Genomic DNA, 16,732 nt, shown 5'->3' with positions numbered 1-16,732 from the left:
ACTGTAATGGAAAAAAATATTTATATGTATAACTGAGTCACTCTGCTCTACAGAAGAAATTAAGCACAACATTGTATATCAACTATACTTCAATAAAATTGTTTTAAAATGTGGTATATAGAATGGAAAATTAATCTCTGCCCACAAAAAGAATGAAATAATGCCCTCTACAGCAATATGGATGGACCTATAGAATATTACCCTTAGTGAAGTAAGTCAGAGGAAGAAATGGTATATATCCCATATGTGGAATCTAAAAAATAATATAAATGAATGTATTTACAAAACAGAAATAGACTCATAGATTTAGAAAACAAAGTTGTGGTTACCAGGGGGAGAAGAAATAGGAGAGGGACAAACTAAGGGTATAGGGTTACTAGATACAAACTTCTATAAATAAAATAGATAATAGGATATATTGTATGGCACAGGGAATTATAACCATTATCTTGTAAAAAGCTATAATGAAATAGACTCTGAAAAAAATACCTGAAACAGTGTTGTAAATCAATATTTCAATTAAAAAAATGAATACATTACTTTCATTTTATATGCATTTTCAGGTATCATGTTAACCTAGTTAGAAGATGCACAGTCAGGAAATACTTCATCTAATATCAGCCATACTCCCAGGCTCCTAGAATAAGCAACCTATTCCATCTCTAGTGGCTCATGGGCATCCAGAGGTTTTTATGTTTCACTCACAAGAAACAGCTTAAAAGTGCATCTCATTCACTATGATGCTATAGTGTTAGTTGCTCAGTTGTGTCTGACTCTTTACAACCCCATGTGGTCCTCCAGGCTCCTCTGTCCATGAGGATTCTCCAGGCAAGAATACTGCAGTGGGTTGCCATGTCCTCCAGGGGATCTTCCTTACCCAGGGATCCAATCCCAGTCTCCCACATTGCAGGCAGATTCTTTCTCATCTGAGCCACAAGGGAAGCCCAATGATGCTACAGCTGATAAATTACCATGATGCTATAACTGGTAATTTATTTGGTGAAAGGAATTATACAAGGTTTAAAATGCCTTACCTGTCCTGGTGTATCCAAATCTCTTGCAGATTCATCTATTTCACCAAGGGAAGAATCACGTGGTGGGGCTGGAGGAGGCTCAGGTTCAAGATCAAAGTCCAACTTGGTTACTGTGGAATCACTTATAAAAGATAAAGCAATTCACCAAAAGCAGTAATCAAAAGTATATATTTTAAATAGCTTTAAAATTAAAGCAAACAATTTTATTGTTTTTAAAAGTCGAGCACTAACTTCAAAATACTATTTGGAAAAAATGAGACTTGTAATAGATTCATTGTAATCAAAATGTATGAGTGTCACAATAATTATTTTATAAAAGCTTAATAATGTTAAAATGCATACCTAGCTGGAGGTGCTAATTCAGGGATGTGTACATCAACCACTGGCACTGTAGCAGGCACAGGGGCTTGAGGGCTGAAGGTGCCAGAATGATTTACTGTAGGAATAGCTCTTCTCACAAGTCTTCCCCATGTGGCGATATTAATATTCATTTGAGGAGCTCTGAGAAAGGTTTTGCCTGTGGATATTGTAAATAAAGAAAACCGAACAAGTAATTTTTTTTATTACCAAAAGCCATAACTGAAAAATTCATATTCATTGGTTTATAATATATGAAGAACAAACAGTATCTGTCATTTAAAAAAAGTTCTTAACTATTTGTTATTAAAGGCTAGTGCAAAAAAGCAAAATCTGTTTAAAAAATAAATAGGTAGGAATTGCTCATTTAAGTCTAGTAATGATAGGTGCTTAAGGTTGAAAAAAAAAAAGAATTCTCATCTTTTAGAGATACTGTAATATTTATGGATGAATCAATATGATGTCTGGGTTCACTTCAAATAAGCTGAGGAAGTTGTGAGTGATGGAACATGGATGAAACAAAATTGGACATGAGTTGACTGTTGTTGAAACTGAGTGATGTTACATTGCACTAGTCTCTATATATATGTTTAAAACTTTCCCTAATAAAATTAAGTAAATAACTGAACAAATAAGCAAAAAGCAAAGATGGGTATCACTTTTTAAACAGTATGTACATTTAAAATATTTAAGATAACACCAAAACACTCTCTACCTGATTTCTTAGTAATTACCTTGTTGTTTGGAAAAAATTTTCTTTTGTCTTTGGAGTTTTGGTCTTCTTTCAATAACTGGATTAAAAAAGGTAACCTGCAGTGAAGAAAATTTAAGTTGACATGAATACAGCATTAGATTCATGGTTCATGAAATTCAGTAAACTTTCTAAGTTTTAAAAACTTAAGAGAATCTAAGATATAATTTGGTTCCATCCCCTCATTTTCTAGATAAGATAACAGACCTAGAAAAGAAAAATGATTTGTCTTAGGGTAATATACTATTTAGTGGCAGAGTTGAGCCAAGAATTCAAGTTATCTGTCATTCAGCCTAAATACTCTTCCCATTTCTACATCATGTTGCTTACATATATAACTTCAATTGCAGTTATGCATACTTAAAATAAAATACATTTATTACCTCTGCAAATAAAGTACCCTGTGGTTCCAAATAGAGACACATGCCATGCCGTTGGTTGTCTAAAAAATCTTCTAACCTCAGAAATTTTACAGCACACAGAGATCGCCAATCACGCCAATAAACTGAAATTTCCAGTTCACGTGACTAGAATAATTAAATAAAAAATAAAGAAAACAGGGAAGACATCATTGGACAAACGTGAAAAAATATTACAAAAAGTACAAAGTACAAATACAATAAACAAAGATAACATACACAATGGTCACACTATTTTAAAGAGTGCTTTTATAATGTTTCTCTGTTATGTATTACTTTAACAAACATATATTTTACTAAAAGGAAGAAATTCATATTCTGACGCTCCTCAGTTAAGGTATTTCTTTTAGATAAAGAATACATAACTGGGAACTAACAATACAGACGAATGACCACAGAAACTCTTCCCCATCTCACAGCTTCAATATCTTTTGGATTTTCCTCTTCCAACTGGTATCATCTGTTGTGCTATTGTATGACCTCAGTGTTCACCTCAAAGAACCCAATTCAAACCTTTTTATTTCTTTCTTATTTTTTTGGCTATGTGGCATGTAGGATCTTCCCCGGCCAGGGACTGAACCTGTGGCCCCTGTGTTGGGAGTGTGGAGTCTTAACCATTGGACTACCAGGGAAGTCCAAACCTTATAATCTCAATGCTAAATCAGGAAAACATCTGTAAACAGCATTTATTCTCTGCTTTCAGTGTGCCACACACTATGCCAAACACTTTTAAGAATGTTAGATCATTTAATCTTCTAAAGAATAATACTGAGTAACAGGACCAATAGGGGTCTGATTAGGTCAGCATTAAACAGAAAACTAAGTTTTTTACAGAAAGATGTTCATTTATTACAAAATCAGACAAAACAAAACAAAAAAGCTGCACAAAACCAGGGACAAGTATATTATACCATATCTACATGAGGGAAAACTCTATAAAAATAATGCTTATGTGGAAAAATATATTTAAGGTTTTAACAATCAATTATTAAATATACTTGTAGAACACAGTTTATAATTTGGAGGCAAAGCCATAAATAGACCTCTACATACAAGTCATAATCTACATACATTTAAATTATAAAGCATGACTTCTCCATTATTTTGTTTTTCAGAATTTTGTGGATCATCCATAGAGATAAATGTTTTTTCCTTTAGGCTCAACAAAGTAATACATTATTTCTTTCATATAAAAACTTTCAGTTTGTGAACTTATGCATCTTATTATCTAAACTCCTAGTATGCATAATAAAATCATTTGACTTACAGAAAATACTAACAAAAAACAACACATGAAAAAAATCAGTCAAGACACAATGTGCTAGAAGGTCTCACAGACAATCAGGAAAAATGACGAGGAAAAGACACCTTGGCAGTGAGCACATGAGCTGAGGACCTCCTACCTCACTGCTTCTTTCTGATATTACTAATGCAGAGAATATTTGTCATGAAAGGGGAAGTATAATTATTTCAAGATCAACAATGGCATTTAGAAGTGATAAGTATTAATGCTATATTATTCTATTCAAGTTAGAATTTTAAGTATTTTGAAAACAGTTATCTTCGGAACTATAAACTACATAATTGAACCAGAGGTTGGTAGTTTAGACTACATTATTTTAAACTAGAAATGGAGAAGTCTACTTTCTGTATTCTCCAACAGTATCAGGGAGGAAAACTTGTTTTGAGTCAGGCAAATGAAAGTAGTATTGATGCTGAGGATGGAATTAGTAATACTTAAAAGTTGTTATACTTTTCACACTGTGACTAACACTTTCACTTTCATAATAATATAAACCCTAAGTTACTGATTTAATTATTTGGAAGAATGAGGACAGGAGTGTGGATAGTTTAATAGTATGTATTGGCAATTTCTGATAATGCAAAAACAATAAATAGGAATCCCTTGAGAAGTTCTCTACTAATCTTGTCCTCATTCCTACATTTCAGCCTCTCACTCCCACCAGTATCTATAATCTTTCCACAGCCTCAGCTGTTTGCATCCTTCTCTCTGACCATCACCTCCTAACATTCTAGTAGCTCAATCTTTCTAGCCCCTCAACATCCACTGATCCTTCAACCTCACTGTTACTTCTAATCCACTAATTCTACAACCTTTCTACTGGCTCCCACTTTGTCAATATTCTCTTCTTCTTTTTCCACTGATCAGTGAACATTCTCTAGTACTCTGCTCTTAACAGAACTGCTGCTGCTGCTGCTGCTATGCCGCTTCAGTCATGTCCGACTCTGTGAGACCCCATAGACGGCAGCCCACTAGGCTCCTCTTTCCCTGGGATTCTCCAGGCAAGAATACTGGAGTGGGTTGCCATTTCCTTCTCCAATGCATTAAAGTGAAAGGTGAAAGTGAAGTCGTTCAGTCGTGTCTGACTCTTAGTGACCCCATGTACTGTAGCCTACCAGGCTCCTCCGTCCATGGGATTTTCCAGACGAGGGTATTGGAGTGGGGTGCCATTGCCTTCTCCAGAACTGGTTCCTGTTAAAACTTTTCCAAGCTTCAATTCATCCTGTTTCTAATATTGATAAAGATGGTTCCCCATTACATTAGCAAAGTTAATCAAAAGGAAATGTGAATGGGAAGAGGTTATATATAAGAATTCTTGCTTTTTATTTCAATCTCTCATGGAAGGACTAAACTTTTTACTAGAGGAAGGCTGAGGGAATTCAGAAAAAATGTGAAATTAGACAGCTATTGTGTTTCTAATAAACATTAACAAAGAAGAAATTTTATAAGAAAATATAAAAAGGGTAACCTGATAAGAACAGAAAGAACTCGGAACTGATAGTACACTTCAGAAGCCTAGTTTATACCTTGGGCTAGTTATTTAACCTCTAGAACACAAAATATCCTTATTAATCTGTAAAATGAGGAGGCTGGATTACATCAGTAATTTTCAAAACTTTTTTTTTAAACTGCCAAATTTCAAATGACATCTTACCCTGAATCTCAAAACAAAATCAAAACACATACATAAAAATAGTTTGTGTTGTATCTGAAATGATTCTACAAGAGCCCCGAGCTCCCAGGAACATAATTTTAACTTTTCTAGATCATTCTAAATCTAGATAATTTCTAGAGTATCTCAAAACTCTAAAAAGATCTATCTGGGAGTTCTCTGTGGCCTAGAAGTTTAAATTCTGGGCTTTCATTGCCATGGCCTGGATTCAGTTCCTTGTTGGGAAACTGAGATTTCACAAGTTACATGGCATGACCAAAAATACAACATAAATTAAAAAATAAATGAAAAGACCTATGAACTTTTGTATTTTGGAAAAGAAAGAAACAGTATAGACAACTTAGTTCTAGAATGTCATAGCAAAGAAGCTTGACATTAGGCAAAATGCTGAGCATGAACATGTCAGTTTAAAATAATATCTTCTATAAATGTTTCTATAAACATTTTCTATAAATAAATATTCTAAAAATATAAGGGATAAAATAAAAACTAAAAAAGCACATGAAAGGTAAAATATACTACATAAACAGAAGTATTTATCATGCTTAGCAATGTGGCCTTCCCCAAAGAGGAGCTTCTAATCCAGTCAGGGATAGGTAACATGCACATTAGGAACCCAGAAGGTCAAACTGACCTAAGGGATGAATAGCTTTACTTAGCTATGCAGTGTCTTCAAAGTTTCAAGAGAGATTACTCCAAAGTGGGAAGAAAGTCTCATGTCATGAAGAAGAAAAACAATTTCAGATGAAGATTACAGTGCAAGTAAAACATTACCAAACAACAGTTATCAAACTTTGTAGTTTTCTAAGTGTATAGGTTGGATAATAGTAAATTATTCACTCTTTACCAGGTTTTCATCATCTTCTGCTGTTTCTTCATTTTTGCCACTGTTAACTGTCTATCTCATACAAATTATCAAGGAAGAAAGAACATTCTGAAGGACACTCCTGGCCTACTATCAGCTCTGAAATTTATCGATATATAATCACTCTGGAAGGAAATCAAACTGGTCAATCCTAAAGGAAAACAGCCCTGAATATTCATTGGAAAAACTAATGCTGAAGCTGAAACTCCAATACTTTGGTCACCTGATGCGAGGAGCTGACTCATTTGAAAAGACCCTGATGCTGGGAAAGACTGAGGGCAGGAGGAGAAGGGGACAACAGAGGATGAGATGGTTGGATGGCATCAACGACTCAAAGGATTTGAGTTCACCCAAACACGGGTTTGGGTGAACTGCGGGAGTTGGTGTTGGACAGGGAGGACTGGTGTGCTGTGGTTCATGAGGTGACAAAGAGTCGGACACGACTGAGCAACTGAACTGAAACTAATAAAATATTGTTAATCAACTATACTCTGATATAAAATGAGAAGTTAAAAAACCTCACTGAGAGAGAACTTACTGTAGCAATTTATTTTTGAACAGTACTATTCTTTGTACTGAAATAAAATCTATCATCATTGATTTTGCTTTATCTTCCACACTCACAAAGCATACAGTCAAGGATGTTCAAGGATGAACAGAACACGTACTACAACCTACCACTTGCCCCTTTTAAAGCACTTGGCAAACACTGCTACTTGATCAGCATAAACAACAACTCATCCAATAAACCTTAACAGTGAGCTTGAGGAAGTTACTACCAATCCATTTAGTCAATACACACAAATGGACATCTCACTGCTATCCCTACTTTAATTTTTGTTTTATGTGTTCCTCCGTATAATTTAAAAATAATAATAACAATAATTTTATTTATTTTCGGCTGTGCTGGGTTTTCGTTGCTGCATAGGCTTTTCTGTTTAGGTTGGTGCAAAAGTAATTGCGCTTTCGCATTGTTGAACTTTGCCATTTGATACTGGAATACATTCTTAAATAAATGTGGTGACTCCTGCTCTTTTAATTTCATGATGTATAAATTTCACGCAGCCATGAAATTAAAAGACACTTGCTCCTTGGGAAAAAAGCAATCACAAACCTAGACAAAAATTAAAAAACAGAGACATTACTTTGCCTACAAAGGTCCATATAGTCAGAGCTATGGTTTTTCCAGTAGTCATGTACAGATGTTAAGAGTTGGATCATAAAGAAAGCTGAGCATCAAAGAACTGATGCCTTCAACCTGTGGTGTAGGGGAAGACTCTTGATAGTCCCTCGGACAGCAAGGACACCAAACCAGTCAAATCTAAAGGAAATCAACCCTGAATATTCATTGGAAGGACTGATGCTGAATCTGAAGCTCCAATACTTTGGCCACCTGATGTGAAGAACTGATTCATTGGAAAAGACCTGGATGTTGGGAAAGATTGAAGGCAGGAGAAGGGGACGACAGATGATGAGATGGTTGGATGGCATCACAGACTCAAAGGACATGAGTTTGAGCAAACTGTAAGAGATGGTGAAGGACAGGGAAGCCTGGTGTGATGCAGTCCATGGAGTCGCAAAGAGTTGGACACGACTTAGTGACTGAACAACAACACTATACATCACTTTAATGTGAATTTCTTACTTTATGTTTTCTGCTGATGACTTAATAATTGAGGTTTATTTTATATTTAGACTATAGAAATGATGATAGACAAAAAGCAAATTCAAGTGACATTTTTTATTTGAATGACTTTTTGAGTTCATAAAGCAGCAGAGATAACGCGGAACATCAACAATGCATTTGGCCAGGAATTGCTAATAGACAGTGCAGTGGTGGTTCAAGAAGTTCTGCCAAGGAGAGGAGAGCATAGTGGCTGGCAATTAGAGGTTGACAACGACCAACTGAGAGCAATCATCAAAGCCAATCCCCTCACAACTATGTGAGAAGTTGCTGAAGAACTCAACGTCAACCATCCTATAATCATTTGGCATTTGAAGCAAATCAGAAAGGTGAAAAAGCTCTATAAGTGGGTGCCTCATGAGCTGACTGCAAATCAAAAAAAACTGTTGTTTTAAGCATGTCTTCTCTTACTGTACACAAGTTCTCTTACTATACACAAGAACAACAAACCATTTCTCAATTAGATTGTGACATTCGACAAAAAGTGGATTGTATGACAACCAGCAATGACCAGCTCAGCAAATGGATTGAGAAGAAGCTCCAAGACACTTTCAAAAGCCAAACTTGCACCAAAAAAAGGTCATGGTTTCTGGTGGTCTGCTTCCAGTTTGAGGCACTACAGCTTTTGGAATCCCAGAGAAACCATTACATCTGAGAAGTATGCTCAGCAAATCGATGAGATGCACCAAAACTGCAATGCCTGCCGCCAGCATTGGTCAACAAAAAGGGCCCAATTCTCCACAGCAATGCCTGACTGCGTAATTGCATAACCAATGCTTCAAAAGTTGAATAAATTGGGCTATGAAGTTTTGCCTCATCCGCTATATTCATCTGACCTCTCACCAACCAACTACCATTTCTTCAAGCATCTCAACAACTTTATGCAGGGAAAACACACAACCAGCAGGAGGCAGAAAATGCTTTCAAAAAGTTTACTGAATCCTGAAGCATGATTGTTATGGTATAAGAAAAAACAATCTCATTTCTCATTGGCAAAATGTATTGATTGCAATGGTTCCTATTTTGATAGCTAAAAATGGGTTTGAGCCTAATCATAATGATTTAAAATTCGTGGTCTGAAACTGCAATTACTTTTGTACGAACCTAATAGTTGGAGCAAGTGGGGGCTACTCTCCAATTGCAGTGCATTAGATTCTCATTGTTGTGGCTTCTTCTTGTTGCAGGCATGGGCTCTAGGGCACACGGGCTTTCAGTAGTTGTAACACATGGGCTCAGTAGTTGTGGCTCCCAGAACACAGGCTGAACAGTTGTGGTGCAGGGGCTTAGTTGCTCTGTGGCATGTGGGATCTTCCCGGATCAGGGATTGAACCTATGTCTCCTGCATTGGCAGGTGGATTCTTTACCACTGAGTCACAAGGGAAGCCCCTCCTTTTCACTTTAAAGACAGTTACCAAATCTTAGTTAAATCTATAATTGATTTTAAATCCCATTTGCTTTGAAGTGTTTCATTTGTAACAGGAATTTCATCATCTCAACATCCTAGCAACTCTTCACTAGATACTGGATAAGCTTTCATAAGGTTATGATCTGATTCTACCCAGAGTTTTCTACTTCTCCTTGGCAAATCTTCCTTCTTTTCCTATGCTAGGGACACTGCTTAAGATTTGATTGTTAGAGCTTTTTTTTTCTTCCTTTATAAACTTTTTCCCATTATGGGCTAGTAACTTTTTTATTAGCTTCTATATTTGTATTGGGAAAGGAGTACATCAAAGTTGTATATTGTCACCCTGCCAGGTTCCTTGGTCCATGGGCAAGAATACTGGAGTGGTTTGCTATTTCCTTCTCCAGAAGATCTTCCTGACCCAGGGATCAAACCCAGTTCTTCTACACTGCAGGCAGATTCTTTACCAACTGAGCTACCAGGGAAGCTCCAAAAAATACTGGAGTGTGTTGCCGTGCCCTCCTCCAGGGGATCTTCCCAATCCAGGGACTGAACCCAGGTCTCCCTCACTGCAGGTTGATTCTTTACAGTCTGAGCCACCAGGGAAGCCCCTGCTTATTTAACTTACATGCAAGGAACATCATGTGAAATCCTGGGCTGGGTGAATCACAAGCTGGAATCAAGATTGCCGGGAGACACACCAACAATCTCAGATATGCAGATGACACCACCTTAATGGCAAAAAGCAAAGAGGAACTAAAGAGCCTCTTGATAAAGGTGAAAAAGGAGAGTGAAAACTTAAAACTCAACATTTAAAAAACGAAGATCATGGCCTCCGATCCCATCACTTATGGCAAACAGATGGGGAAACAATGGAAATAGTGACAGACTTTATTTTCTTGAGCTCCAAAATCACTGCAGATGGTAACTGTAAGCCATGAAATTAAAAGACACTTGCTCCTTGGAAGAAAAGCTATGACAAACATAGATGGTGTATTAAAAAGAGACACCACTTGGCCAACAAATCTCCACATAGTCAAAGATATGGTTTTTCCAGTAGTCATGCAGATGTGAGAGTTGGACCATAAAGAAGGCTGAGTGCCAAAAAACTGATGCATTTAACTGTGGTGCTAGAGAAGACTCTTGAGAGTCCCTTGGACTGCAAGGAGATCAAACCACTCAATCCTAAAGGAAATGAGTCCTGAATATTCATTGGAAGGACTGATGCTGAAGCTGAAGCTCCAATACTTTGGCCACCTGATGCAAAGAGCTGACTCTGGAAAAGAGCTCTTTTCCAGAGCTCTTTCAGAGCATCAGAAAAGACCCTGATACTGGGAAAGATTGAGGACAAGAGGAGAAAGGAGTGACAGAGGATGACATGGTTGGCTGACATCAATGACTCAATGGATATGTTTGAACAAACTCTGGGAGAAAGTGAAGGACAGAGAAACCCAGCATGCTGCAGCCCATGAGATTGCAGAGTCGGACACTATTTAGCGATTGAACAACAACAATATTTGTATTATTTACATCTGATCATCTAAATCAGATGTCAATTTCCCTATCAAAAGCTCTTTAGTGGTGGTAGTTTAGTCACTAAGTCATATCCCACCCTTGCAACCCCATGGACTGTAGCCTGCCAGGCTCCTCTGTCCATGGGCTTTCTCAGGCAAAAATACTGGACTGGGTTACCATTTCCCTGTCCAGGGAAATCGTCTCTTGCACTACAGGCAGATTCTCTGACTGCTGAGCCACCAGGAAAGCCCTTCAGTGAGGTGGATAGTATTAAAGATAAGGAAACTGATATACACAAAAAGTTAAGCATTTGTCCAAATACATTTAAGTGGGTGACATAGTATTTGAACCAAGAAAAGCAATGGTGAGGGCCTGATTAAGATGCTGCCTCTGAGATAGAAAAGAAATAAACCAGAAAAAATATTTAAAAGTAGAGGCCAGAGTAGTAAGTGCCACCTCATATCATCATTAAGCACTATAAATCTGCTTTCACTAATATATGTAATTTTTTAAAGACATATGTACCATTAACCTGAATACTAAATGATAAAAACATCTTTCTTATCTTTTAGATAAAATTATGATTAAATTTTAATATTTTCTTCCCACACACCAATGGATATATCAGAATATAAGTAAAATTATCACCATGGATTTAACTCTACTCTGGACCAAGTTTACTTCTGCTGGGTTCTGCAGCAGATTACAGATTACATTCTAGCCACTCACAGTATCCATGAAATCCACTGAGATACATGGAGGAATGTCTGTCTGAGCACAACAGTTCACTTCAAATGCAGCTTTGATAAAATAACCCACAAGTGGTGAGTCAGAAAAATCTCCTTAGTGGTTAGACAGCACATTATTAAAATTCAAAAAATAGTTCAATATTAGATCTCACCTGGTTGTCGATCTTTCAGGTTAGTACAAAGTATATATTTTCAAATCACTGCACAAATGAAAGCTCCTGCAGCAATCTGATAAGGTAGATTTATATATACCTCATCAGATGAGAAATGTCAAAAATACCTAGGTTCTTCTTAGATTCTGTTAAGAATAAAATTTATCAAACTCTTCTAAAACATAAAATATGCATGAAAAATGAATTAAAAATATAATGAAAATTCAGGTAAAAAGTTTCTCATCTTACCCTGTCTAGTTCCAGTGTAAACTTCTGGTCCCACGACTGATTGGAAATGGGTTTCCAGCTAGTTTGACCAACCACAGTATTGTCCAGCTTCAAAACTGCACAGACATCATCTGCAATTACAATTTAAAATTTGATTAAGTATTTTAAAACCTTTAAAATAGAAATAACACTGTTTTATGTCAACAAAAGTCTTATGGGACTTTGAAATAAGTTTTTCTTACTCACTACTGAAGCTTTTAAATCTTAAACAGCTAGCTGTATATAAACACACACACACACTTCTACTAGACCCTTCCAAGTTATCTTTTGTGTTTTATAAAAACATAAATAGTAATTGCTATTTCGTTTACATCAGAAAATTACTGAAAGGACTTACAGGTGGCCAGTAGTTGTTTGCCACACATGTATGTGTGGGTGTATTTTTATATATTATTATCAATCACCCAGTTTTTCTCCCTCTACATTTGCTATTTATTAAGGTTTTACCTTAAATGATTTTTATTTTTACATTTTTCCTAAAGTCTCTCTCCATATACAGGAAAGCAGATATACTGTACTAGGCTGAATTGTTACATGCCTTTCCCACCAGTTATATATCATAGATTATGACTACTTCAGAGTATCTCCAAAGTACTTCATAAACCTCTTGTATTTTATTCTTTACCCACTCCCCCATTTCAGTTTACTTCTTGGACATTAGGCTATAATCCTAATTTAACACGGTTATTTATCAAAATTTCTTCATTACTTTACAAGTGTCATTATTCCATTTAAAGAATCAAGATGTGACACAAAGAGTTTGTCATAAAGAGTGGTGTTCAGTATTTCATTATTCTAAAGAAATTAATGCTAAATGTCATTCAGTTTTCCAACATTTTCAGTATGGTAAATTTTGTAGCCTTTAAAATTTTCCTGTCATTACAGCTTTTGATATTTTAAATTATGGAAATCATAATTGTAAAGTTTGTTGTCCAATTTTCACTCTTCTCACTCTTCTGTCCCCACCGCTCAGCCCTCTGTATTGGACTTTAATTTGTTATTTGATTGTTAAAAAAAAAATCTGATTACTGAACTGGATAAGTCATCAGTTTTTAGTAGATTTCGACTACTTCCGCTTTTACTTTTACTTGTTCTGCTCATGAAGGATGATCTGGTCTCACTTGGACTCCAACCAGGTAGTGCAACTGATGCTGCTTTCGACCGTCCAGGGACATTCTCTAGGATATCTTGACAGCCCATAAGACGAACTTCCAAAGTACCTATAGCATATTTAAGTATCAAGAAAGAAAACATTAATTCTCCACACATAGAATTATGTCTTTGTTAACTATTAAGAAATAGGGGGGGAAATGTTTGCTAAAATAACAACATCTCTTCTCCCAGAGGTTCTTTGAGGTAACTATCTTCTTTCTTGCTTTATTTAGAAAATTTATTAAAAACTCTCACTTAAGACAACTATAAAAAAAATTTATAGAAAGAAAAGCACTTCCCAAAAGCTGTCTACAGGGCACAGAACAAAACTAGTTACATCATCTTCTAGTGTATATGAATAGTCACTTCTGTAATTACATGGAAGAATTACAGAATTATATGGATAAAACAAGTGGGAGGGGAAATATAAAGCTAAATAATATGCCTATTAAAACAGACATACAGAAATTAGAAACAAGGAAATCTGACTATGTGAATAACAGTTGTTTTTAATAATTGCACAGTTAACATAGAAAATGACTACAGGTTTTTTGGGGGGGGGGTTGAATAGATGGATTTCTGTTCTATTTGAGATGTAAAATAACGTTATCTTTTCACTTTAATAGTTTAGTTAGTCAAGTAATAATGGGCTATAATTATCCAAGCATAAAATAATTGTCGTTTTCTTAGGCAAATACATATGAAAGGTGTTCAAATGAAACTGAGGACATCTGAGCTTAGCTATCTGGAGATATGGCTTTGTCATCATTTGGGCTAGAGGTAGTGTACTAAAATTTTAAAATGGTTCTTCAATATTAAAATTTTAGATACTACATATAGTAAGCACTTTAGGAAGAGTATCTTCTGGGAAAAGCTGTCCCATTAAACTTAAATAATTAAAACTTAATTTTATTTAAAGTTTTTAATTATTTAAAAGTAACCAAAGGACTTTCAGCAAAGTAAAGAAAGTCTGTATTTACTCTCAACTCAAACAACTTAAAAAAAAAAAAAGAGTACAAAAAAAAAGTGTTGAAGGCTAATGGACATCAGTACAGTACAGAAAGGGGGAGCCAAGTGGACTACCTGAGTTAAGGAGACAGAAACGAGAGAGATTGCACTGAGAGGGCTAGACTTCACAGCCAGCATAAAGGAAAAAATACAGCTATCCAGAGACAGAATTCCTGAGACGTACAGAAGCTTCCTCAGACTAAGTATTCAGTTTTGATTCAGGAACACAGAATAATTACCCTTAGACTAAACAATGCTGTAGTCCCATATTACCCAGGGACTTCCCTGGTGGTCCAGTGGTTAAGAGTCCATCTGCCAATGCAGGGGACATGAGTTTAATCACTGGCCTGGGAAGATTCTGCACGCCGCATGGTAACTAAGTCCTCGAGCCACAACTACTGAAGTCCGTGGGCTCTAGAACCTGTGCTCTGTAACAAGCGAAGCCACATAAACAGAAGCCTAGGCACCACAACAAAGAGTAGCTCCTGCTCGCCATGACTAGAGAAGGCCTGTGTGCAGCAACAAAGACCCAGCACTGCCAAAAATAATTCAAAAAAAAAAAATTAAAAAAACCATTACCCAAAAGATCAAACTGTTTCCAAGTAATTTAATTGTAACCTGGAATAAAGCTCAAAAATATTTGTAATATTTGTAGGAATACAAAAATACCCAGCACCTCACAAGCTAAAATTCAAAATGTCTGGCATTCACTCAAAGATTACCAGGTGTATTTGTTTTCTATTACTGTATTACCAATTATCACAAACACAGTGCCTTAAAACAACACCCATTTATTACCCAATAGTTCTGTAGGCCAGAGCTTGAGTGGGAGGGTCTGCATTCTTTGCTAAAGATTTTATAAGGCTGAAATCATTGTGTCTGCCAGGCTGGGCTCTTAATCTGGAAGTTCTAAAGAACCTGCTTCTAAACTCATTCAGGTTACTGGTAGAATCTAGTTTCCTGAAGCCATAAGAATAGGGATCCTATTTCCTTGCTACTGACAGCCAGGAGCTATTTTCAAGTTCTAGAGGTGACCTGCATCCCTTGTCATGTGACCCCACCCCATCTCTAAGCCAGCAAGGGCACATAAAATCCTTTTTATGATTCATATCTCTTTGACTTTCCCTTCTTCCATTGGCCAGGGAGGGCTTCCCTCATAGCTCAGTTGGTAAAGAATCCACCTGCAATGCAAGAGACCCTGGTTCAATTCCTGGGTGGGGAAGGTCTACTGGAGAAGGGATAGGCTACCCATTCCACTATTCTTGGGCTTCCCTTGTAGCTCAGCTGATAAAGAATCTGCCCATAGAGGAGGAGCCAAGATGGCGGAGGAGTAGGACGGGAAGAACACTTTCTCCCCCACAAATTCATCAAAAAAGCATTTAAACGTCGAGTAAATTCCACAAAACAACTTCTGAATGCCGGCAGAGGACATCAGGCACCCAGAAAAGCAATCCAACTCTTCGAAAGGAGCGCGACTGAACAAAGAGAAGAAATACAGCTCCACTCAACAGAACACCGACACAAGCTTCCCTAACCAGGAAACCTTGACAAGCCACCTGTACAAACCCACACACAGCGAGGAGAAGCCACAATAAAGAGAACTCCACAAACTGCCAGAATACAGAAAGGACACCCCAAACTCAGCAATTTAAACAAGATGAAGAAACAGAGGAATAGCCAGCAGATAAAGGAACAGGATAAATGCCCACCAAACCAAACAAAAGAGGAAGAGATAGGGAATCTACCTGATAAAGAATTCAGAATAATGATAGTGAAATTGATCCAAAATCTTGAAATTAAAATGGAATCACAGATAAATAGCTTGGAGACAAGGATTGAGAAGATGCAAGAAAGGTTTAACAAGGACCTAGAAGAAATAAAAAACAGTCAATATATAATGAATAATGCAATAAATGAAGTTAAAAACACTCTGGAGGCAACAAATAGTAGAATAACAGAGGCAGAAGATAGGATTAGTGAATTAGAAGATAGAATGGTAGAAATAAATGAATCAGAGAGGATAAAAGAAAAACGAATTAAAAGAAATGAGGATAATCTCAGAGACCTCCAGGACAATATTAAACGCTACAACATTCGAATCATAGGGGTTCCAGAAGAAGAAGACAAAAAGAAAGACCATGAGAAAATACTTGAGGAGATAATAGTTGAAAACTTCCCTAAACTGGGGAAGGAAATAATCACCCAAGTCCAAGAAACCCAGAGAATCCCAAACAGGATAAACCCAAGGCGAAACACCCCAAGACACATATTAATCAAATTAACAAAGATCAAACACAAAGAACAAATATTAAAAGCAGCAAGGGAAAAACAACAAACAACACACAAGGGAATTCCCATAAGGATAACAGCTGATCTTTCAA

At 36.5% G+C, this 16,732-nt stretch overlaps 1 protein-coding gene across 4 annotated transcripts in view; it reads right to left on the bottom strand.

Annotated features, from left to right (window-relative positions):
* Positions 1-16,732, bottom strand: part of PKN2 (protein kinase N2) — a 141,301-nt gene that overhangs the window by 25,999 nt on the left and 98,570 nt on the right. For 3 of the 4 annotated variants that reach the window (XM_010860347.1, XM_010860348.1, XM_010860346.1), the window contains 6 exons: positions 13,226-13,411; positions 12,153-12,262; positions 2,526-2,669; positions 2,126-2,201; positions 1,377-1,551; positions 1,035-1,155 (listed from right to left, as the gene is read on the bottom strand). In XM_010860347.1, coding sequence (XP_010858649.1) covers positions 1,035-1,155; positions 1,377-1,551; positions 2,126-2,201; positions 2,526-2,669; positions 12,153-12,262; positions 13,226-13,411 — 812 coding nt within the window. The remainder of the gene's footprint in view (positions 1-1,034; positions 1,156-1,376; positions 1,552-2,125; positions 2,202-2,525; positions 2,670-12,152; positions 12,263-13,225; positions 13,412-16,732) is intronic. The other variant, XM_010860349.1, reaches the window with a different exon arrangement.

The sequence above is a fragment of the Bison bison genome, unplaced genomic scaffold (assembly GCF_000754665.1).
Source record: "Bison bison bison isolate TAMUID 2011002044 unplaced genomic scaffold, Bison_UMD1.0 scf7180017864466, whole genome shotgun sequence".
NCBI classification, from domain to species: Eukaryota; Metazoa; Chordata; class Mammalia; order Artiodactyla; family Bovidae; genus Bison; species Bison bison.
The sequence above is the reverse complement of the archived record's forward strand: the minus strand, read 5'-3'. Positions and strand labels throughout refer to the sequence as shown.